The sequence below is a fragment of the Rutilus rutilus genome, assembly GCF_951802725.1.
Source record: "Rutilus rutilus genome assembly, chromosome: 8".
Classification (NCBI taxonomy): Eukaryota; Metazoa; Chordata; class Actinopteri; order Cypriniformes; family Leuciscidae; genus Rutilus; species Rutilus rutilus.
Window position 1 is genome coordinate 28,570,905 of NC_140222.1, and position 23,668 is coordinate 28,594,572.

Consider the following 23,668-nt stretch of genomic DNA (forward strand, 5'->3'; position numbering starts at 1 on the left):
TGAGAAAAGGCTATAAATCTCCACCTCCAACATTCTCACACGCAATATAGCCTACTAGCCGAGACACTTTCTTTATGTGTACAGATGTGACGTGCAAAGACATGCTTGAATTTCCCGCGGAAATCCACCAGTACCACTGGAATTAAAAAGCATTATTACAAGCTTACCGTTTTGAATCGAGCTAACTGGCTGGTTACGTACTTGCTCAAAAATGTATTTTGGATCATTTTTAACCCAAAAAAGTTACGGACTGCAGCTTTACTTATATATATATAGTGTGTGTGTGTGTGTGTGTACACATATATATATATATATATATATATATATATATATATATATATATATATATATATATATATATATTAGTGCTGTCAATCGATTAAAAAAATTTACTAATTAATCACAAATTTTTCTGTAATTAATCGCGATTATTACACCTAATATTAAAGTTTTTAATATATTTTTATATTGTAATAATTTCACATTTAAACTCCAAATTAATGTAGAAACAACATAAAGACAGAAGGCTATATTTTAAATATTTGTTTAATGGCATCTTTTTATGAAAGAAGGCCAGTATCACCGATACCAATACTGATACTGATACTGAAATTATTTTAGCCATTAATTATAGTCATTCAGCATTACAGAGTTGAAAGCTATTCATTTGAACATTTATTAGGCTTTAAAAAATACAACTTTTAATTTAAGTGAACTTAAAACAATTTTCTCATAAACCCATTATAATAAATGTCACATTTACCTGATGTGCCCTTCAATACATCAGGGCTAAAAAGTCAGTCAGACCAGTTCAGATTTTTACTTGCCCTGGCAAAATGCACAAAAAGTTTGTTTTTGTTTTTTTTGACCCATGTAACGTTGTAAACAGTGCTTTTCAGGTAGGTCTAACAGGTATACAGAAATTGAATAAAGTTATCAAACACTTCACAGTCTTCACTGCTTAAATGATAAATATAGATTAATCCTTACTAAAGCTACAAAAGTTATTCAGTCAAGAACAGCGAGTGAGTGATTTCTTTGTTCTTTATCCTTAATGACAAACAGCAGCAGGTTTATTAGGCTGCTGTCACTTTAAGACCCGAGGCACATCAAGTGGATCTGACACACAACCCATTTTCTCACAATGTTCATTTAAGACTTAATTGAACTAATTTAAGAGGATACTTGACAAAACTGGCATTTTGGCAAAGTTTTGTGTGTTTTTTTATAATATAGCTGTATATTATTGGAAAAAAAATATTATTATTATTATTAATTATACATATTTAATTGACCAATTAAATGTGTATTTCTATCAACCAACAAAAATACAACACACATTTATTTGAAGAAAAATGATATATAATTAACAATGTACTCCTTTTTCATTGAAGGATAACTGAGACATAAATATCCACAATTATGGGAGAGTGGAGTGGGAACCTACCCAAGAAACAAGGGTTTTAAGCAATTATCACTGTTACAAAGCCATCTAATTAAATTTTCTGAACCAAATCTTTCTTTTCTTTGCATTAATTTGCTTAATTCCCATGAAAGGTCCTCGGCATTAAATCCTCTTGCCTTTGACAGCTTTAGGACGTTAATTCTCTTGCATATGCGTGCCTTATGTTTAGAAGAAGCTGTTGAACAGGTTGCAATTTGCACTCTCTCTCTCTCTCTCTCTCTCTCTCTCTCTCTCTCTTTTGAGCACAAACTCACACAGTTTTGAGTGAATCTGTTTTCATTGCTGTTGGCTAGTTTTCATTTAACTTTTGGTCAAATATTACATGACTTAAGATAAAACATCCCTGCTATCATGATGCAATTTCTCCAGAATGGCAAAAAAGCTCACAGTGTAAATGCTCAAGCATTTTCACTCCCATCTCAACACACTGTATCACTGGTAAAGAGACACACATGCGTGTGTTACTGACTTCTGTTCATTTTCTCGTTCTAATCAAAGGCCTGTCCCCTCAGCCAAGCTGTGGAGGAGTGCTTGGTGTGTTGATCCCCTTAATCTAATTAGGTACATGGGAGGGGGCGGAGATTAACGCCGGAGACGTGGGCCTGATTAACGGACAGTGGGGTAAGAAGAGATGAGTCGTGGGGCAAAGGCCGATCAAAACATTCTGGCCCCGGTTTTAGTCCTATTCAGCATTCCAAAGCTGATTTGATCAAACGCCTTCACGGTGCCAAAGCTTTCTGCTACCTGGTGATTAACTGTGCAACGCAGGATCAGCACAGTTTGGTTAAGACAGACTTACCCCAGATCATCAGATTTGAGGCTGCCTAACAGTACAGATTTGGCTTCTAAGGCGCAATGGCTGATATAGACAACTGAAGTTATTTTCTTTCTTTCTTTTTTTTTTTTTTTTTTCTGAATACTTATTACAATAGAATTTACACTAAGGTGCTTGGGGAGATTCTTTAAAAATCTAGCTTGACTAATTGCAATCAGACTGACTGTTAGGGTGAAAGTATCATTATCTTTGCACGACCTTTCTGCTTTGTTTGTTTTTTAGCAATCTATACACAATCTAAACACTAGGTGGCACAATACGCTCATTGTACTCACAGGATTTATTTATCCATTTTATTTTTAAAGAAAGAGCAGACGCAGCTATTTTTAACTTAAAAGTGCAAGACTTCTGGTGTCAGCCGCTTCTAGGCTATTTATTTTAGCTGTTCTAAAACAGTCCGTTATGCTGCTTGACGTCGCAAACTGGTATTTGTTAACATGTTATATTATTATCATAATCAAAAAAATACTGGTTTGCAGCGCGAAATTCTTGCACATTCACAGGAAATAGCGTATACGTCCCCGTTTTACAAGCATCCGCTGTAAAAAAGCTGTATAAAGCTCCTATATCACTTATAATTTTCTACAGCTTATGGAGTTTTTTGTCTACTGAAATTTCTCTGTAAGATATTTTTGCGGTGTTTCGTCAGCAGAACGACCCAAAAAAAGACATTAAATAACAGAGCAACCCACTAAAGAGATGTAGGCTATGTCTATCCCTCACAGCCTCGCTTTCATTGCCGTTAAAAATCGGTACCCTAACCCAAAAATGGCGCTGCTGTGAATAAGGTCTACAACTATATGGACACAAGAACACCATATAGTTGTAGGAGTTTCATTTCAATGAATTAGAAATTTCATTTGAATTTCATTTCAAAACCAATCCTCCACATTGTATTGAAGTCTCAGCCAATAAAACTTTTGGCCATATAGTGTAGCCAATTTGATGTGCTATCTGAAACCTGCAAAAAAAAAAAAGATTAAATCACTGAATGAAACCCATATGATAGAATATGCTAATATTTACAGTCTAATAATATGTGTTTAGCAAAAGAAATAGCAACCAATGACCTTCTGATTCAGTTTTCAACCTAAACCGGCTGGTTTTGTCCAGCAGGGGGATCCTAAACCCACAAAACCACTGGGCGATGAAACAAAGAGGACCTTGGAAAGCATCATGATCTCCCCTCTACCTCCCTATCTTCATCTATCTCCAATGGTTTCCATGGTGACAACTCTTAGACCTGCCTGCCAGTGATCTTTTCCGACCCCTGAGGGTAACCTTTGGCCTGAGGGGTCATGGCCAGGGTCAAGAGGTCAGAAGTGGCCAGAGGGCAATAAAAAGCACTTCTCTGATTGGCTCTCTTACCAGCCCACATATTTTAATTTTGAGGCTTAAGCACAGGCCTCGTCCCTCAATTCTGCAGATGAGAAGACTGTAGCTTCCCACAAATAGATGGACACCTTGCAAGAAACTCAGTCCGACATCGTGAGCATTTGATTACTCACTATGTGAGGCGTATGAATGCATCGGAACACTCTTGTGAAAACAGAAAACGTAGCATCGATCATATTCCCTCTGCGTGAATGTGTGGGTGTGTGTTTGTATGAAACTTCTTGTTAAGAGCTACGGCATCTGCTTTGCATCACCAAGCGGCCTATTCATTTTGAAGCTCCCCCAGTGACAGGCATGAGGCAAGAGGTCTTGGTTTACAGGGCTTTAATGTTGGTCAACCCGTGAGAACTGGTTTAAAGAAAATAAATAAATAAATTAACAAAATAATGCTAATGCATGTCTCAACATATTGTGTTATAATCCAGCTCATATACAGCTAGACACTTTATATGTTATACATCAGAAAAAATGGCACATGAAAAACATATGTCAACACAAACACCCTTATAGCAAAATAAACAGTTAACAAACCTCATTGCTGCTTATCACAAAGAGGTGCTAAACATCCTTTCAGATCTCCCGTATCTTCTTCTGTCTATTTTCTTGTAAATGTATGCACTTAAACACGACAACAGCGGAATAATCAGTCTCTTTCGCCGTAAAGTTTTTCTCCGTGCGTCGCTCAAAGCGCCCGGCCGGAAACCTCTGGGCGGAACCAATAATTAGTTCCGTCTTACTCTTAACATTAAATTCAGAAGAAACAAAATAGTAAAAGTGCTAATACAGAAATAAACTGGCGACAGGCAGTTACACTCCCACCAAATCACAAGTGATTTCTTAAACTTGGAGACAAACATATTGCATGAATAAATTAAAATGAATTCTATCCTAATAAACTAAACTAAGCTCTATCCTAATAAACAACTAATAAACTGTGTTTGAGTGTATGATAGAACCATCAGTCTGCTTCTACCAATGTAACTGTTTTCTGAATGGGTCTCTCCAGGTAAACAGGTTTGGATGTACGCTTTCCTCTTCCATCCAGGGAGGAGTCACTGATGAGTAACTTGAGTCTCCTCACTCTTTCATCGCTTCCAGGATACACCTCGATGACTCTTGCTAGCTTCCATTGGTTTCGTGGTGTAGCAGCATCTTGTAACAGAACAATGTCACCGACCTTTGCATTTCTGCGATTTTTGGTCCACTTCTGTCTGTGTTGGAGATTTAAGAGGTACTCCTTTCTCCATCGTACCCAAAAGTTGTTGGTTAAGAGTTGAACTCTGCGCCATCTTCTGCGGAGGTAGAGATCCTCCTTGACAAACTTTCCAGGAGGAGGGAGAATGATTGTGGATTTCATGGTCAAGATGTGGTTTGGTGTCAAGGGCTCTGGACTAGTAGAATCGTTCAGATTATCAGTGGTTAGAGGTCTGCTATTCACAACCGCCATGGCCTCATATAGAAATGTTCTTAGGGAAGAGGAGTCAAGTTGTCTGGATGACTGTTGTAGAATGGACGCCAGGACACTTCTGATAGTGCGGATCTGTCTTTCCCAGACCCCACCCATATGACTTGAGGCCGGGGTGTTCATGACGAACTCGCACCCCAAATCTTTGAGCTCCTCTTGATCCATCTGTTTCAATGCTTCAATGAACTCACGCCTTGCTCCAACAAAGTTTGTCCCTTGATCACACCTTATCTGCCTTACTGATCCACGAATGGCGATGAATGAACGCAGAGCATTGATAAAGGCATCTGAGGTCAAGTCATCAAGTGCTTCAATGTGAACTCCTCTGGAACACATGCAGGTGAGCAACAGCCCATAACGCTTTAGCTCCTTTCTTCCTTCCTTAATGTGAAACGGTCCGAAGCAGTCCATTCCACAGTAAGTGAATGGAGCAGTTGTTTCCATCCGCTCTTCTGGAAGGTCTGCCATCCTTTGTTGCTCTGTGCATCTTCTAAACTTTCTGCAACTTGTGCACTTGTGAATATGGGATGAAACAAGCTTGCTGCAACCCAAGATCCATATGCCATTGGCTCGGAGTTCATTAATAGTCATTCCTCGACCTTGATGGTACACTCTTTCATGATAGTGCTTGACGAGCAATGCAGAAACATGACTGTCTCTAGGAAGGATTGCTGGATGCCTCACGTGTGGATGTAGGGCAGCATGAGCTAAGCGGCCTCCTACTCTGATTACACCTTGATCATCTAGGAACGGACATAGTTTGTGCAGCTGGTTGGCTTTGTCTTTGAGCTTTGTCTCCTTATGATGTCTAAGGCGTTGAATTTCTTGAGAGAAAGTTGCTTCCTGCACCATCTTGATTATGGTCAGCTCCGCCTCTTTCCTTTCCTCCAAGCTCGAGGCCTCACAGGACTTTGGCTTGAGACCTTTGATTTCCTTAGCACGGCGCTTGAGTCTGGCAACAGCTTTCACCAATCTTGCCCAGTCTGAGAACTTGTGCAGACGCTCTAGAAGTGTTTTTGCTTCTTTTGCCTGAGTGTCATGAACCTGAGCTTTCTTGACCTCTGGGTCACTGCTCTCGATCTCTCCCACCATGACAACTCCAGTTGGTAACTCTTTCTGCCAAAGAAAGTCTGGACCTGTGAACCAGTTAGAAGCTGTGAGTTGTTTTGCCGTGACACCCCTTGAGGCGTGGTCAGCTGGGTTGTCTTCTGAAGCTACATATCTCCATTGTCCGGCCTCTGTACTTAGTTTGATGCGCTCAACTCTATTTGCTACAAAAACATGAAATCTTCTGGCTTCATTACTGATGTACCCAAGTACAACCTTTGAATCAGTCCAGAAACATTCTTGTTGGCAGTCTATTTCTAGTTCTTTCTTAAGCATGTCACTGGTCCGGACTGCTACCACTGCTGCTGACAGCTCGAGTCTTGGTATAGTCATGACTTTAGTAGGAGCAACTCTGGACTTTCCCATGACTAAGGAGCAGTGGACCTCGCCTGTTGTACTGACTGCTCTTAGATACGAGCACTCTCCATAGCCTGACACGCTAGCGTCAGAGAAGTGGTGGAGCTCATAATGCTGGACCTTGAAGCCTGATGGCAGATAGCATCTTTGGACTCTCACCTCAGCCAAGTTTTTTAGATCTTGCACCCAAGACTCCCACAGGGGTCGAAGGTCATCAGACAAAGGATCATCCCAACTGAGCTTATCACGACACATCTGCTGCAGGATCTGCTTTCCTACCAGGATGAAGGGTGCCACAAATCCAAGTGGGTCATACACAGAGGCAACTGTGGACAGGACCCCTCTGCGTGTAAGTGGATTTTCTTTGACAACCACTCTGAACTGCAGCTCATCAGAAGTCACACACCACTGTACCCCCAGTGCTCTTTCCATCAGTGGTTCTCCCAACATCATGGTCAAATCCTTGACAGCTTTAGCACACTCTTCCTCAGGAATTGTGGCTAAGACTTCTTTGCTGTTGGAGATAAACTTGTGCAATCGAAGTTTGCCTGTGCGACAAAGCTCTCTTGCTTCCTTCACTAATTGGATTGCTTGGTCTTCAGATTCTACGCTTGTCAATCCATCATCGACGTAGAAGTTCTTCTGGATGAACCTGATGGTCTCTTCTCTAAAGCGTTCTTGTCCTTGAGCAGCAAGATGCTTCAGGCCATAGTTAGCACATCCAGGTGATGAAGCTGCACCGAACAAGTGGACTTTCATTCGATAAATGGAGGGCTGGGCTTTAAGATCTCCATCCTTCCACCACAAGAATCTGAGATAATCTTGGTCCTCTTTCTTAACATGGAACTGGTGGAACATACGTTCTATGTCACACATAATTGCCACACGACCCTTTCTGAACCGACACAAAACTCCCACCAAGGTGTTCGTTAACTCTGGGCCAGTCAGGAGATGGTCATTCAGGGATGTCCCTTGAAACCTTACGGAGCAGTCGAAAACGACACGGATCTTACCAGGCTTTTGGGGATGATACACCCCATGGTGGGGAATGTACCACGCTGGAGTCTTGCTGACATCCTCTTCAGGGACAAGCTCGGCATCTCCACGAGCTATTGTCTCATCCATGAAGGCCTTATAGTCTTTGTAGTACTGCTCATTTCCCTTTAACTTTTTCTCCAGACATCTGAGACGGTGGATGCCACATATCTTGTTATCTGGTAAGTTTGGTCTTCCTTTCTTGAAGGGAAGTGGCATTTCATAGTGACCGTCTTCCTTGAGTCTGATGCCACTTTCCATAATTGACATGAACTGAAGATCCTCTTGAGAAAGGTGTTCATCTTCCGAAGCCCTTTCTACAAAATCAGATTCCAACACCTTGATGACGTCTGTTGGAAGGATTAGTTCCTTGATCTGCGCTCTACAGACATAGTGCACTTCGCTTGGGAGATTTGGAAGAACTGATATCACTTGCTTCACAATGACATGGTGACTTGTTCCAAAAGCATCTCCAAAGTCAAGACATGGGTTGCCATAACCAACTATACTCCAACCCAGGTCTGTTCTCTGAGCAAAGGGCTCACTTTCTTCTCCAGCAACCACTTGTCTTGGTACAAGAGCTTGAGGACAGTTGTAGCCAATTAGTAGACCGACATCACAGCTCTGTAGAGGAGCAATTTCATCTGCAATGTGCTCAAGGTGAGACCATGACTTGGCAGTCTCTGGTGTGGGAATATGATCTCTGTTTGCAGGGATGAATTCTCTTGAGTAAGTTACTGGCAGAGAGATTATCTTATCCGAGTAGAATCCTCTTATTTGTAGATCAGTCAGCTTTCTGCTAGGCACCACTGTATTTCTTGAAGTCATCGTGGAGAGCTTTAACTGGACTGGTTCATCTTTAGTGTGAAGCACCTTTGCTGTCTCTTCAAGGATGAAGGTCGTGTCACTCTGTGTATCGAGGAGAGCGTACACAAGAACTTCATGATTTGGCTTACTTGCAGTTGACAACCACACAGGAATGACTGAGGATGTATGGGTGCTTTTAACGTTCTGGATAACTCTGTTAGATGTTACCTCGCGTGGTGTTCTTGTCATCTTTTCTTGTGAACGATCTGTTGTTCCTTCTCTTGACTTGTCACGCTCCATTTCCCTACCAGTCCTTGTTGACATTCCTCTTTCTTTGCTGCGATTATCGTGTAGGCAGGTTGGATGTCCTTTCTCACAAGTATCGCAGATCTTCCTATTTTCACACTCTTTTGAGCGATGGCCAGGCTTCAGACAGCCAAAGCACAACTTCATCCCTTGAACAAACTTGATTCGCTCAGAGATGGTCTTATCCATAAATTTCCAACACTTGTGTAGACTGTGACCTGACTTCTCACAAAAGAAACAGCTTGTGGAGGAAGCCCTTTCATCTGAGTTAGTTGCTAGTACTTTAGCTCCTACAGCTCTGTTCTTTAAAACCTTGATCTGCTTATCTTCAACAGGTTTCAGAGCATGGAAAGATGTTATTGGGTTATTTGCAATCTTAGCTTCACGTGAGAGAAACTCTACAAACTGCTGGAAGCTTGGGAATGTGTGACTTTCTTCCTCGACTTCTATTACCTTTCTGTTCCATCTCGAGGTCAGCCAGTCTGGAAGTTTTGCAAGTAACTTCTGGTTCTCATTGCAGTCATTAAGTACATTGAGGCCTCTGATCTGAGTCATAGCAGCCTCACAGCTCCGAAGGAAATCAGCAAATTCTTGAAGTTCGATACTGCTTTTGGAGCTTATCTTGGGCCATCCCTCGAGCTTGTCTCTGAAGGCTTTGGCTATGAGGAATGGATTCCCATATCTTTCCTCGAGGATCCTCCATGCTGCATGATAGGCTGACTCTGAACCAAGCAGGAAGTAGCTCTCTATAGCCTTTTTAGCAGGTCCACCCACATACTTTCGCAAGTAATATATCTTTTCTTCAGTTGGAATGTTTTTCCGATCAATGAGTGTCTGAAACGAAACCTTCCAGTCATTGAATCTGAGTGGGTCGCCACTGAATATTGTTGGTTCAGGTATCGGAAGACGACCTGCACTTATGGACTCTGCAAGTGCTCTAACAAGAGCTGCTGTGCTGTCATCTTGCTTTGAGTGTGCCCAGTCTTGTGGTGAGGAATGGTGCTGCAACAGATTATTTTCATGTTTCGCTTCTTCCCTTTCCTTAATACAGACACTTTGATGGAGTAGACTGCTTATTTCTTCATCTGAGCACTCACTCTGATCATACACTCGCTGACGTGCCTTAGCAGCTTTTAACCTTTTAACTGTCTCTAGTCGCTCCAGTTGTCTGCGCTTTGCATCTAGCACCTTTTGTCTCTCTGCAGCTTCAGCTTCAAGCTTTTCCAATTCCTCAATGCAACACTCTTGTTCTAGTAGTACTTCTAGAGTAGCTTCATTGGCAGCAACTTCAGCAGCGGCATCTTGTCTGCTAGCAGAAATCCGACTTGAATGTCTGGAGCTGCCTTGAGCATGAGAGGACTTAGTGAATTGGGATTTGACACTTTTCTTGTCTGAGGCTACAGACCTGAATATAGACGATGTCGCCCTGTGGCCTTGTTCTTCATTTCCTCCACCGTTATCTGCTGTCTCCAAACGATCTTTTGCACTTTGGATGATCTTCCTGGTTACTGCATCACAGGTGTCAATTCTGCGACGTGTGTCCTGATCAGGGTTGTCTATGTGCCTCAACTCTTCATAAGCAATGTTCAGATTTTTTGAGGCTACGCTTACTTTGCTGATGTATTCATGTAGCAGGTTGTTAGAGCATTGTCCACTTAGGGCTTGCTTGGCGTCCTTAGCGATAGCCTTCCACTCCTCATAGCTCACAGTGAAACGGTGAGCAAATCTTCTTATTTGCTCACTGTACAGTTCTTGGCCCTTTTCCGTTAATTTTCGGACTCTTTGGCTCCTTCGTGGTTCTTGTGAGGAAGTGTGGTCATCAGCTCTTGTGCCTTTAGTGGCCTGTGGTTGCATGTCTATGCACTGCTGCTCTATATTTTTCCCTGCACTAACCTGCTTTCTGCTAGATGTATGACTAGGCTCTGACATTGTTACTTGGTGTACTTAATTTTGGGTTAAATGTAATTTGGCAAGAAGCTAAGTGATTCACTTCTCAATAGCTATTCACATTTATAAACTTTCAACTACTAGTATTAGTTTTTAGAAAATATTCACATCTACTTCACACAAATCAATATCTGTGAAATGCAAAATTCAGTCTATTATGCAGAACATTTTCATTTCAAGTCTTTTAGTTGCAGCTTAGTTAACACTTAAACATGCAAGCAACTATACCGTATGAATATAAAGGCAAAAATATGTCACAGTCTCTTGTGGAAAATATTTAAGCTTCTTGGCTTCAGCTGGATTTGTGGTAAGGCACCTGGATTATTCTGTGGATGCTGCAGATGTGTAAATGTCAGGGGCAGATGCACACTCTTGGATGTAGAGATGTCCCTTCTTGCCCATGGATCACGGCTCTTTGGTACTGTCTTCCTCGTCTACTCATGCAGAGCAGATGAGTTCTCACTGAAGCTCCCCCAGTGACAGGCATGAGGCAAGAGGTCTTGGTTTACAGGGCTTTAATGTTGGTCAACCCGTGAGAACTGGTTTAAAGAAAATAAATAAATAAATTAACAAAATAATGCTAATGCATGTCTCAACATATTGTGTTATAATCCAGCTCATATACAGCTAGACACTTTATATGTTATACATCAGAAAAAATGGCACATGAAAAACATATGTCAACACAAACACCCTTATAGCAAAATAAACAGTTAACAAACCTCATTGCTGCTTATCACAAAGAGGTGCTAAACATCCTTTCAGATCTCCCGTATCTTCTTCTGTCTATTTTCTTGTAAATGTATGCACTTAAACACGACAACAGCGGAATAATCAGTCTCTTTCGCCGTAAAGTTTTTCTCCGTGCGTCGCTCAAAGCGCCCGGCCGGAAACCTCTGGGCGGAACCAATAATTAGTTCCGTCTTACTCTTAACATTAAATTCAGAAGAAACAAAATAGTAAAAGTGCTAATACAGAAATAAACTGGCGACAGGCAGTTACACATTTCTTTCACACCTCGTTCTTTATCAGTTGAAGAGAAACGGCAATGAAGTGCTTTTAAAGACGATAATGCGTCTCCTTCCTCTGCCTTGCATTGAAAGGACTTCATTCCAAATCCCTGTGATTTCTTCTTCTTTTTCTTCTGTGCATAATGGCGTCAACTAAATAGCCAAAACATAATGTAAAACCTGGTGGTCACATGACCATCCACAGTCCCGTAATTCATCCTTTGGATGATGGGTCGTCAATATTGATTTATGAGCGTAATGGTCATGGACTGATAGAAGGGTAGGATGGATTGGGGGGGGGGGGGGGGGGGTTAAGAGAAGATGGAGAGAAAGAGATAGAGGAGGATAAAGGGGGTGCAAAGGTGAAGGTGGACGCAGAGTGCTTGTAGAACTGGAGAAGGAAGAAAAGGATGGCGTCTCCCTAACAAAGACACCAGGTTCCTGAGAGATGGTTATGCTGTTATTACAGGTATTAAAGAATATTCTTTAATACTCTGCATTACAGTGGCCTTTGTTGTTGCATCTATTACAGGTGTAAAGTCAATGACAAGGTGCAGAGCAAATTGCATGTTGTCCATTGGTATTGCTTAATATTACATATACTGCTTTTTAAAATTAATTTAATTTAATTATATTTCTACTTGAATTAAAACAGTTCATTTAGATTTGATCACATTACGTATGTGTATAGGTTAATTAACAAAACATTTTTACAGTTTAATAGCCTGAGAACCTTTTGCACAGTTATGCAATTATTTATACTTGCTATTATTACATTTAGCCTATTTCATGTTTTATGAAAATAGTTCAAATAAGGTGGTTTTCTATTGAACTTGATCATAAAGGAAAGAGCTCTAACTTGACCAACATTGCCACATTCTCATTAACCTACCATAGGTCAAAATATATTCAAAGGAAGCACTCCTCATATACAGGTTAACAACCTCTGGTCAAGCTATTACATAAGATCTCTGAAGGACTCTTAAAAGGTATTTTAGGAGCAGTGACCTTTCACCTTCCAGCACTGACCCTAAGCTCCTGACCCCACTTACAGACACTAGTGACACCACCATCACTTTAGTTCCTCCTGTTCATCATTCTCTCCATCTCATTAAAACTGCTGTGTTTACTGTTCCTCTAGCAAGTGTTATTATTAGGTGGTTGTCGATTATCATAATTTCTGTTCATTTTTAATCATTTAAAATAATGTAATTTTTTACACGTGAATACATATATTTTCTTTTAACATGAAAATTCACATCTTTCCCCAAACAACGTTTCAATTAGCCTACCACAAAATTTTAATTACAAGTTAGAAATGCGTTAACAGTCAAACAGTTGAATACCGAAGAGTACGGTCGGTAGGCTACGGAATGGGAAACAAACCACACAAAAAACGTCTTTATTAAAGATTTAAACTATTGTAACTAACAAGGAATAGGCTAAACTTAAAATCTATAATAAAGTCGTTTTTAGTTAGACGGTCGACGCTGTGCTGTGTGGAGGACAAAACACTATTTTGTTTTCGCGAAAGGAAGCTTTCACAGAAATTCCTTCAATCACCCTAAACGTCTTTTGTGTAACCTAATTCACACACGAACTCACCTTTCTTTTGTCTTTGCTAAAGAGCGAATCTGTAAAGATGCTGCCTTCAAGAGCACCTGAGATTATTCTGCTTCCAAACTGGACAGAGTCCTCCTACGACACATATGGCACGGCACGTCGTAAAAACATTACGGTCGTTTTCGGTCATAATATATTTTACATTATTTTTAACATCATTGTGATTTCTATCACTTAATTCTACATGATAGGCCTATACCAAACATTTATGTAGCATAAAGAAAGTTTGCTGCATGTTTTACACTGACACTTACTTAACTCAACGAGTTTCTCGCAACTTGTAAATACGATGTTGCTTGGTCGTTAATGTGCTCAGAAGTCGGAAATAGTAAATAGGCTACAATATTTCAAACTCCATCTGAAGGCTGCAGCAAGAATATTCTGTTTCTTTGTGCATGCTCATTAAATTCAACATGTCAACTAGCTCAGGAAACAGATTTTTGTAATAAATTGAATTAAATTAACTGAACATAACGTTTTTATAACTTTTTAAAATTACACAATGCTTTTCTCATTTGGGACAATCGCTTAGAATTTTATTTGAGCGTCATACTAACATAACATGTATTAGCCTACATTTATTTACATTTTTACAGTATTTTCAAATACTTCTCCCTGCACAGCTGCATAAGGCAAGTTTTCAAGGAGCTGTTTGTGGGAAGAAACGTGGTTAGTGACACCATTACAATTGACAGAGGTTAAGAGATGTCAAGACTCTTGGAGAGGAAAGGAGGACGCTCTAACACTAGGACTAACACCCTACAGGACCTCTTGGCTGATTAGCTGCAGTGTCCTCCACTAAAGAGGCTCATGCAATCACACACACATTTAACACAATGACAATACAACATGTCGAGGCACACAAGAGTCCTTTTCTTGAGACGTTGCGATACGAAGCTGTGACACCTCTGGTTCCTGTTCTTGTTCTCTCACTCTTTAGAAAGCTGAGACCGTAACAGTCAATGTCCACTCTCTCACATGAGCAAGCAATATAACAGTTGAAGGTATGGATCTCATACACTATTACCAGAGGTGCGAGGAGACCAGTGGTCTCGCATAGGAAGGCCTGAGACTACAGAAATGGATTTCTCACACTTCAGATAAGTGATGGGCATATGGACAATAAGGTGTGTCAGCTTTACAGCCGTCTTACAACATGCGTATGACATAATATGCCTTCATCTAGCAGTTTCTTAAAATACATATTTTGAAAAAAATGTAAAAAATAGACTTAAACTAAGATTTTATTGCTGCCTTTTTATGCAAAGTAATTTAATTTACAATTGTTACAAATACATGAATAAATTCATTGTACTTTTTTCTACTAATAGTAGTAAAGAAAAGCAAGCTGAATGATCATATATTTGCATAAAAATGACAGAAATTGTGACAGATTTTGCAACGATGAAAAAAAATGTTGTAGTGTAGTTTTTTTCAAGGTTGTGACAAATGGAAAAGCTTTGAAACCCTTTAAAACATACAAGGAATCAAGGTTTGAAATATCACTGGAGATTACGTGGCCTTCGCTGAGGTCAACATCTATGGCCTTCCAGGTCAGTAGCTGGACCCCAACTTTTGGCAGATTCTTCAGCAAATGCTGTACTGGCTATCATAGATGCCTATTTGAAGAAACATACGTCCTCAAACTGAGCTCAATTGAGCTCCAAATCTTGCAAACAAAACTTTCATATCTAGATATCTCCAGGATTTTTGATTTAATGTTCTAATCGATTAGTCCTGCAGGCCAAAACAAAAAGCGAGAGAGATTAAAGACCTGCAAAAGTAGACCCCGCAATATTTATCAATCCTTCTTCCTCTGGGCTGTGATGTAGAAAATGCGAGGATGCAGGGAATGGCTGACAGTGATAAAGAGAGGAAGGAACAGATAGGGTTGTTGGGGTGTGGATGACGGTTCTCCACACCTTCGCTCGGTTCCTTCGCTTTCCCTCTCTCGAAAATGTTTTTATTAGCCCTGTCAGGTTGCAATTTGCCTAACTGCAAATACACACAGCAGGCTTAATTAAGACTTTTTGACCAGGGAGACTGTCAAGTCCGGAAACATTAAGGAGATGAAACCAGGTGTCGTAAAGATAGATGGACACAAAAATGGAAGGATGAGGGACGAGGAGAACAGAAAGAAGGGAGGGGGAGGAGTGCCCGTGGAGTACAACAACGTGGTATTCTTCTGTTGCTCTGGGCATCCAATTGAGATGGGGAGGAAAACATGGGGACAAACGATTTTTATGCATTAACAGCCTGGCGGTGGAGAGCAATAACAAGGACGAGATCGCCGCTAAAATGTTTGACATCCTGCGCAGGGATCAATGCAAGTCCAGCTTCACGCATTAACACGCCATACACACGTATCACCACACATCCGCCTACGATACCGGCCCAGATAACATAGCCTGCACCCCAAACACTGCAAAGTGCAGGCCAATCGCCCTCAAGGACGGATCAATTGGAACTCCCTCTCAAATGTGGAGATAAAGGCATGATAATGATTGTAATTTAGTATTTTCTGAGAGTTTTTGTGGAGTGAATTGGTGAGGTGGACTCATTTCTTACAATGAGTCAGACTCAAAGAATATAAGGATAGTTCACCCAAAAATGAAAGGTATATACTCACCCTCATGTTGTAGGTGGACTCATTGCCTACAATGAGTCAGACTCAAAGAATATAAGGATAATTCACCCAAAAATGAAAGGTATGTTGTTCAAAACCTGTATGAATGACTTTCTTTCTTCTGTGGAACACAAAAGAAGATATGTTAAAGGACTGTTTTTGTCTGTACAATGAAAGTCAGTGGGGTCCAAAACAACACTGGACTCCTTAGCCCCTATTATATGGACAAAAAAATAATAATTTATCCACATATCTTCTTTTGTGTTCCACAGAAGAGAGAAAGTCATACAGCATGAGAGTGAATAAATTCATCTTAATTTTTGGGTAAACTGTCCCTTTAATGGTGCAGAAAGAAGAACGAAGAAAAAAACAGACATCCAAGTTTTGGATTTCTTTGCAAAACTTACTTTTTTTCGAAAACTTACTTTCGACATAATGACCCAACAGACACAGATTAAAGTTCACATGTTACATGTGTTTTGGCAACATAGTTTGAGGAGGCGAACTATGCCCCGTGAGTCAGCCAATCCCACAATGCACCAGAACAGTTTCAAAACAGGCAAGTGTGAGGAGACAAACAAGATCACCTGCTTCCAGTACAAGCATTCATCTTCTAAACAGAAGATTTCAAAAACCTGCATTTCACAGTCAGCCCCCACCGCCTTTCTCTTTCTTCCTTGTTCGCTTTCTCTCAATTCCCCCAACTCCATCCAATGAAAATCAATAACCTATTGATCAGTTCCCTCCATTTCCATTATGCCCCGACGACAAAAGAGCCTGCGATTGTTGCAGCAAAATTATATGCTTTTCATCCATTTTGCAAATGACTAACTTGCAAAATTCATAGTGTACTTGAATAGGATGGTCTGTTAAAAGTTAAGCATGTCAAATCACTCCAAGGAATTGAGGACATGTTGAGGAGCAAAGTTGATGAAGATGATTGTGTGGTGTCTGGCAATTCAAGGGTTTTATTAAAAGTGGAAAACACATAGTATTTGAATGCGTTTTCTGCTTTAATGTTGGCACCCCCCTTACTTACCCCATAAAACACATCCAAAGACTCACTCACACACACAGACCATAGACAATGCTACAGGCAAAATCAATATTTCGAGAAAGAAAGGGAATATTTTTAGCAGTGTTTGATATGTTTGGATAAATCATGACTGTGGTAAACGAAGGGAATCTGTGGAAAAAAAATAAAGGATTTAAAGGAGTCAGCAGGTCAACACTGAGGGTCAGTGGGACATTATGCAGGACGTAGCTTTATTATGTACAATATGTAGATGTACAGACGCTAGCCGGGGTTGACGGCCTATTTAATTCGATGTCAGTGAAAAAGACGCAAAACAAAATGCTGAAAAGCCTTCACCCAACAAAATCCTGAAAATCCATATTCCCAAGAAAGTTCCAGTGGCGAAAAAACTTAACATATTAAATAGACTAGGGTCATAAAATAATAAGGGAAATTAAAGACGTCTAAGAGCAAGACTGGGAATTTATATTTATGAATTTATTAAATTGACGTATAAGACATAAGGATGACACACAGGAAATGTATCAAAGCCCTGCCAAAGTATACAGCCCTGGTTCATTCACGTAACACCAAATATGGCAGCTGCATCAGGTAAATAAACTTTACATTCTTTTGTTTTCAATTTCACTGTTGTACTTCGCTACACGTTGTAGTAGGTTACAGATTTTCTTTTGCTTTGCAGATATAGCTTGTGGCGAGAAAGACTATTTTGGGAGCTAAGTCCATACAGCTCCCTTGCCAATACCAATTTGATTGACTCCAATCATGTCAATCCACGCTCAGTCCAACTCCTATTGGCTGAAGACGTCCGTTTATCCAATGACACCTGCTCTGATTGGCCAAATAAATGGATGGGGGTGGAGGACATTGATTTATCTGTGGTATTAGGAGATCAATTAATCCCTATTGTGTGTGCCAGCACAGATAGAAACCAATGTCTTATTGCTTATGGCTTGTTTCTGCATGGCGAAGATAAGGATCCCCCATCGCTTTTCCACAGCCAAATTTGAATCCAGCGCAGAAATTCAACTCAAACCGCGATTTCAATGTTACCACAAGAGCAACATGTAGAGTAGGATAATCAAAAACAGCCAGGAAAGAAAGAAAGAACTAAATAACGAAAGAAAGAAAGAAAGAAAGAAAGAAAGAAAGAAAGAAAGAAAGAAAGAAAGGAGAATGAACAGCGGGTTTGTGTATGGGGAGGGGGGGTGCTGATTCCTACTTTTCAGTTTAAATAAAGATTGGCGCTGGATAAGGGCCATTAATGGAGGAATCAGACAGGCCTTGCTATGTAGGACAAGAGCTGACTGCAGGGAGGTGAGTGGAAGGATCGATGCACAGTCGATACACTCAACACTGCTCTGTGTAGCAGAAACACACATACTGCGGGGTGAGCGCGTGCGCGTATGGGGGGTGGAAAAGGGCATCTGTTTGGATCTGTCGAATCGGGCTGTGAATTGGAGAATTTAAAAGAAAAAACAATCCTCCGTCAGTTGGGACGTATTCGAGGCAGGTGGACGGACGGTTTTGAGGTCACTCAGAAAATGGCGGCGGTAAATGTTTTAGCGGCGGCAGATGCGAGTAACGGAGACATATGGCTATAGCTACTACAGAACGATGCTTTTTAACCGAGCTTAAAGACTTCAGTATGATATTGGCTGCAATAGCATTCTCCCCCTCTCTTTCTCTGGGTCACTCTCTCCTTTTTTCCCCTCACTCTCACCGGAATTGATCGAGTATGCCTTTTCAATCCATCTCTCCTTCGCTTGTCGCCTAGCAACCGGTGCTTTCTCGGCTGTGGAGGCTGGGAACTGCCCCCCTCCCCCCTCCTCCCTCTCTAAAGCCTTGTATTGAAAGCTGAAGGTGCGCCGCACATACACACACGTACACAGATATTGATGACTCTAAATTCACTGCTCTACCAGGAGTTATTACATACTATAAATGAAAACCTTCTGCAACATATACAGTAGGCTATATGTTGATTTTGCATAACCGTATAAATGCTAAATATGATTCTTTTAAGACCAAAAACTATTTTTGTCCACATACGGTTTAGGACAATTAAAATAAACCGATTTAAAATGTGTTTTGGGCTTTTTTAAACTTTAAAAGTTCCGAAGTTAACCTACATTTCTAACACAGACAGGTGTAAGAAGATTGCAAAATAGCCTACATTTCAAAAACATATTTTTAAATCTTCAGTTCAGACAATATAATGTGAGACCCAATAAGTTACAAGAACAATGCGCTAAATAGACCTAAAACATCACCAATCACAGTTATCAATGCGGTTTCAATAAATTGAACTTATGACTGATCACTAATAGACTAATATCAGTTCAGCATTATTATGTTGATAGATGTTATCGTTAACTTAGGATACTAAAATACTGAAGGGAAAAGCAATGAGCTGAGGTGTCTGACACATGTGGTGTTATGACATGCTGACATTTAAACTTTCAGTGAAATAGATACATTTCATATGAAGAACAGATTCTCCTTTCATGGATTTATGCAAAATGATAACACACCTTAGCTTTAAGTCAACACACCTCACTGTGGCAAAAGTAAACAAAAATGGGTATGATTTAAGAAATGACTGGAAATAAAATGTTATTATAAATATTAACAGGCAGCTGCACAAAGAGACATGTTGCATGATTAGCGAAGATCTCCTTTTTGCCCCGTTTTACATAGGCTACTTCTAGCCTTACAGCAAAGTAAACCTCATCGTCTTTCGAAAAAAAATTAGAGGTCAGATAAAATAGGAAAGTATGTGACATCTGTGAAACATGCTATATAATCGATCATTTAAATGATGATGCTGGCTATCCGACTGAGAAGGCAAATACCTTTCTGGGAGTTTTAAAATGTGTATCACATGTGCAGCTGTACATAGGCCTAAAGAAAAAAAATATACCATATCAGAATAATATCGATACATATAGTGGGAAAGAACACGCGATAGCCTATAAAGACAAATAAAAAATATATCTTTAGCATATGTCGGTCAATATGGAAATTATCAAATAAGCGCACATGACGTAATGTATTTAGAATTTTATACGACAGTAAAAGTCTTTTAACGTATTCATTGTTATCTTATGATGAGCATTAGGCCTAAACATTATTTTTAACGCTGATATTTATGAAACAACCCGTATATGATAATGTGAGTAGCCTATGGGTCTAAAAAAATTTAAAAAAATTAAATAGCCTATATCGCCTATAGTTAATATTAGCCTACTTATTTAGATTATTAGACTACAAAAAGAAAATCAGTTAAAGAACGCATATTTCTAACAAAATATTTTCTATAACTACATTTTCTAATGTTTTAAATTCCGCGTTTGGCTAAGATGGAGCATTTTCTGATGAAAAGCTTTATACCAATCGATCAGAATGCGGATATATCGATCAGCGACCAGAGCCATAGATCACACGCTCTCTTTCGCACAGCATTGTCAAATACACAGGTCTCTAAATACACTGAAAATCCTGTTCCACCTGCAGAGCAGGGCTCAATCTGAGAATTATTTTATTATTTTAATAGCCATAGAGATTTGGAGTTTAATAAGCAAAAACGGTTGTACAGACAGGAGAATGTATTTAATGTTCATTTAGAAAAAATAATTATTTTATGGTGTCTTTGATACAGTGCAATTACAAGTATACTGAGTAATAATAATTAACTACATGTACCTACGATAGGGTTTTTGTGGTTAAGGTTTGTGGTTAAGGCTATGTAACGTGTAACAAGGACACTGTAATATAAAGGGTTACCAATAGTCATTTAAAACTATTAAATTCCAAAACCTCTTTGCTTTGTAGAACCTATTTTTATTTGGAAAAATATATATATATTCGATGTGTTCAACTTGTGAATATGTCGTGTGTCGAGTGTTCTGTAATAGCCTGCACGTGTTTCAATAATCTCTGAAGCACAGAAATTATTAATATCGCTTTAAGAATACAAACAACTTTCTAAGAAAATGTGACTTTCCATACAACTTGTTTATAGTTAAAATGACCGTGTAACCAAATATTTTGTCAGAAACAATCCAATATTTTTTTGCGCACCACGTAGGCTATTAATTGAAGCATAACGTTGATGTGTTTGCTTAATATAAAAAAAAAGATGAACAATAAGTTATGACAACCTATGTTTTACATTGCGTTTACTCATCAAAATAAGTTAAGCAATTTTAACTTTTATATAAGTTATACAAGTTTCAACTTTTTTAAAAGTCAGTTTAATGACTTTAAATGACTTAAACATCCGAATTGATTGTACTTAAAAATGTAAGGCAGCAACTTTTGTTTTACAGTGTATAATATCAAAACATGGATGGAATATTTGAAGTTGTTACAGAGCCAAATCTTGAAGACTTCATTGTCTGAAGAGAAAATAAATTTCAACGCCTCGTCTAACTCTGCTGCAATGGTCAGTTCAACAGGACTGCTTGACTTCTGCCAATAAACCGATTCAAGTAAATTTACTTTAGGGTGTGATCGATCAGCCAGTGATACCACTAATGCAGTCAAGCATATTTGTGTCTATCTTTGTCACACTATGTGATAGAAACAAATCAAACCCACAGAAAGAATATCTGGACCTTTAAAGCACACCATATAAAGCACTCATCAGCTTCGCATATCCGAATGACAGGTATGCAACGACAAAATATATTATATTATTAAATATATAATAATAAATAAGAAGGAAAACACAACTAGAATTTTTTTTTAAATGAGTTTGAGTTCAGAAAAAAAAGTTGAGTTCACTTATTCAAGAAAACTTAAACGGATTTGTTTGAAGTTAAGCGAAATAAAATAAATTGTTCATTTACTGTTTATTTTGCTCTTTGAATATTTCAGGGTAATTGGTTTGCACACAAATATTGACAAATACTGATTATTGATTATTGGAAGGCCTAATTGCAAATTTAAAATGAAATCCCAGTCATCTGTCATAACGACTGGGACAACTAATTTTCTATCTTAAATTTAATGTGTAAATAACTATTGTATGCTATTAAATATAATGCATAACAATGCAACCAGTGGACACACTTCTTAAGCAATTGTGTTTGTAGACTTGCACCCCCTTAGAAATGCAAAATAAAATATTGAGTATCTATGGCTTTCCTAGTCTCTATTTGGATATCGACAGCTTTAATATTTCATATGAGAGCCACAGGGTACGTCTAGCTCATTTGAATATTCGAGCGAAAATTAAATCAGGGTCTGCTCTCTAATAATGTATGCAGCAAGTACAATGTTACACTATAAGCTCCAAGACATTATTCAGAGAATCAAAACAACATATTAGAGAATAGTACAAAACTTTACCCCCTAAAGAATTCAAATTCTGTTGGGTGGATTAAATATGCAATAGAAACAACCTCTCAACCCACACAGGCCCACAAAAATAATTACAATTAGAAAAACAGCATTAAAATATATAATTTCAAAACAAAGGAGAATGTGTTTCTTGGTGCAGCATTTAGTCAAAGCAATTTTACAATTTAAAGGCCACTTCCTAAAATCTCTCCAAAATACAAGAAATATTCATATATTTACACAGAAAAAGTTTCAATCATAATAACCATATAAATTATCAAAAGTATGCACACTCATGTGTATGTTACATCATTAATCAGTTAAACAATTGACCTTCTCTGCAAAAACCTGTTTATTTGTAATATATAAATATATTAAAAAAAACTTAAAAAAAACTGTATAGGCTGCAATATAACGTGCCAATGTCATAAATGTAACATTATAAATATATCTATACTAACTGTACGATCTTCTCACCAGCAAACGCATCAGCTGTTGTGCATCTCTACATTAAACCGCTTTCAATTATCCTGTCATAGCCGAGCATGATTTTGTAAATAGCAAGGAACAAATCAATGCAATAATCAATTGTGGTTGTGTCCAGATATATGAACCAGAAATATCTGAACCCTTTTTGTCGTGTAGCTATAGCATACGGCCGCCTCATAAGAGTCATAACATTATCGTATCACTAACCGCTTAGTTCATTTAGGCTAGATGCTTGCAATTAATATACTCTACAATAACAGACTACTATAAACATTGGAATTAATTAAGGCTTTAGTTGCACATGGTCAAATAACAAACAGTTATTTAACTTAAAAATGATCTATACGTACAATCACACTTTATGAGAGTATGAGAATAGAAATAGTGAGAGGACCGTGAATAGAATTCTGCAGCAAAGATTTGTGAGCGGCCTAATTTATTTTCAATAACACTGATTGCAAGGATCAATAAAGAAACAGCAATCCCAACGGACAAGGATGTTTTTCCTAATGTCATAGTCCTATTCATCATTATAATAAAATTGTAATTTCCTATCCTGAACATTTGCAGTGAAGCTAAATGGTGAAGTTAAGCTTTAAACTAAAGGTCGTTATTTTTCTTGTTGTGTTGTTGACTATTTTGTGGCTCGTCCAGCGATTAAGATCCATGGAAATTCGACCAAAAAGAAATAGTCTTTTTTTTTTGGTAGGCTAAATATATGTTTTTCTTCCGTTATTTTTTAACGACTGCAAATAAATGAGTGGGCCTATGATAGTCAATGACGATGGGAATTCACCCTTAGAGAGAGAAAACAAATAT

General features: G+C 38.9%; 1 protein-coding gene across 2 annotated transcripts; it reads right to left on the reverse strand.

The window, feature by feature from the left end:
* Positions 1-3,975: 3,975 nt before the first annotated feature.
* Positions 3,976-11,688, reverse strand: LOC311294866 (uncharacterized protein). 2 transcript variants are annotated; one of them, XR_014628118.1, is made up of 3 exons: positions 11,442-11,688; positions 4,227-11,258; positions 3,976-4,043 (listed from the first exon to the last, which is right to left on the reverse strand). XR_014628118.1 is itself a non-coding variant. In XM_084415920.1 (2 exons), exon 2 carries the CDS (start codon positions 10,699-10,701, stop codon positions 4,654-4,656), a length of 6,048 nt encoding a protein of 2,015 aa, XP_084272046.1. In that variant the 5' UTR covers positions 10,702-11,258; positions 11,442-11,688; the 3' UTR covers positions 4,013-4,653. The 2 variants fall into 2 exon arrangements, 1 of the variants encoding a protein (XP_084272046.1); XM_084415920.1 differs by having other exon boundaries at positions 4,013-11,258.
* Between the last annotated feature and the right edge of the window lie 11,980 nt (positions 11,689-23,668).

What these genes read in the sequence shown, in the direction of transcription:
- LOC311294866 (XM_084415920.1), bottom strand. Translation starts at nt 10,701, where the DNA reads ATGTCAGAGCCTAGTCATACATCTAGCAGAAAGCAGGTTAGTGCAGGG.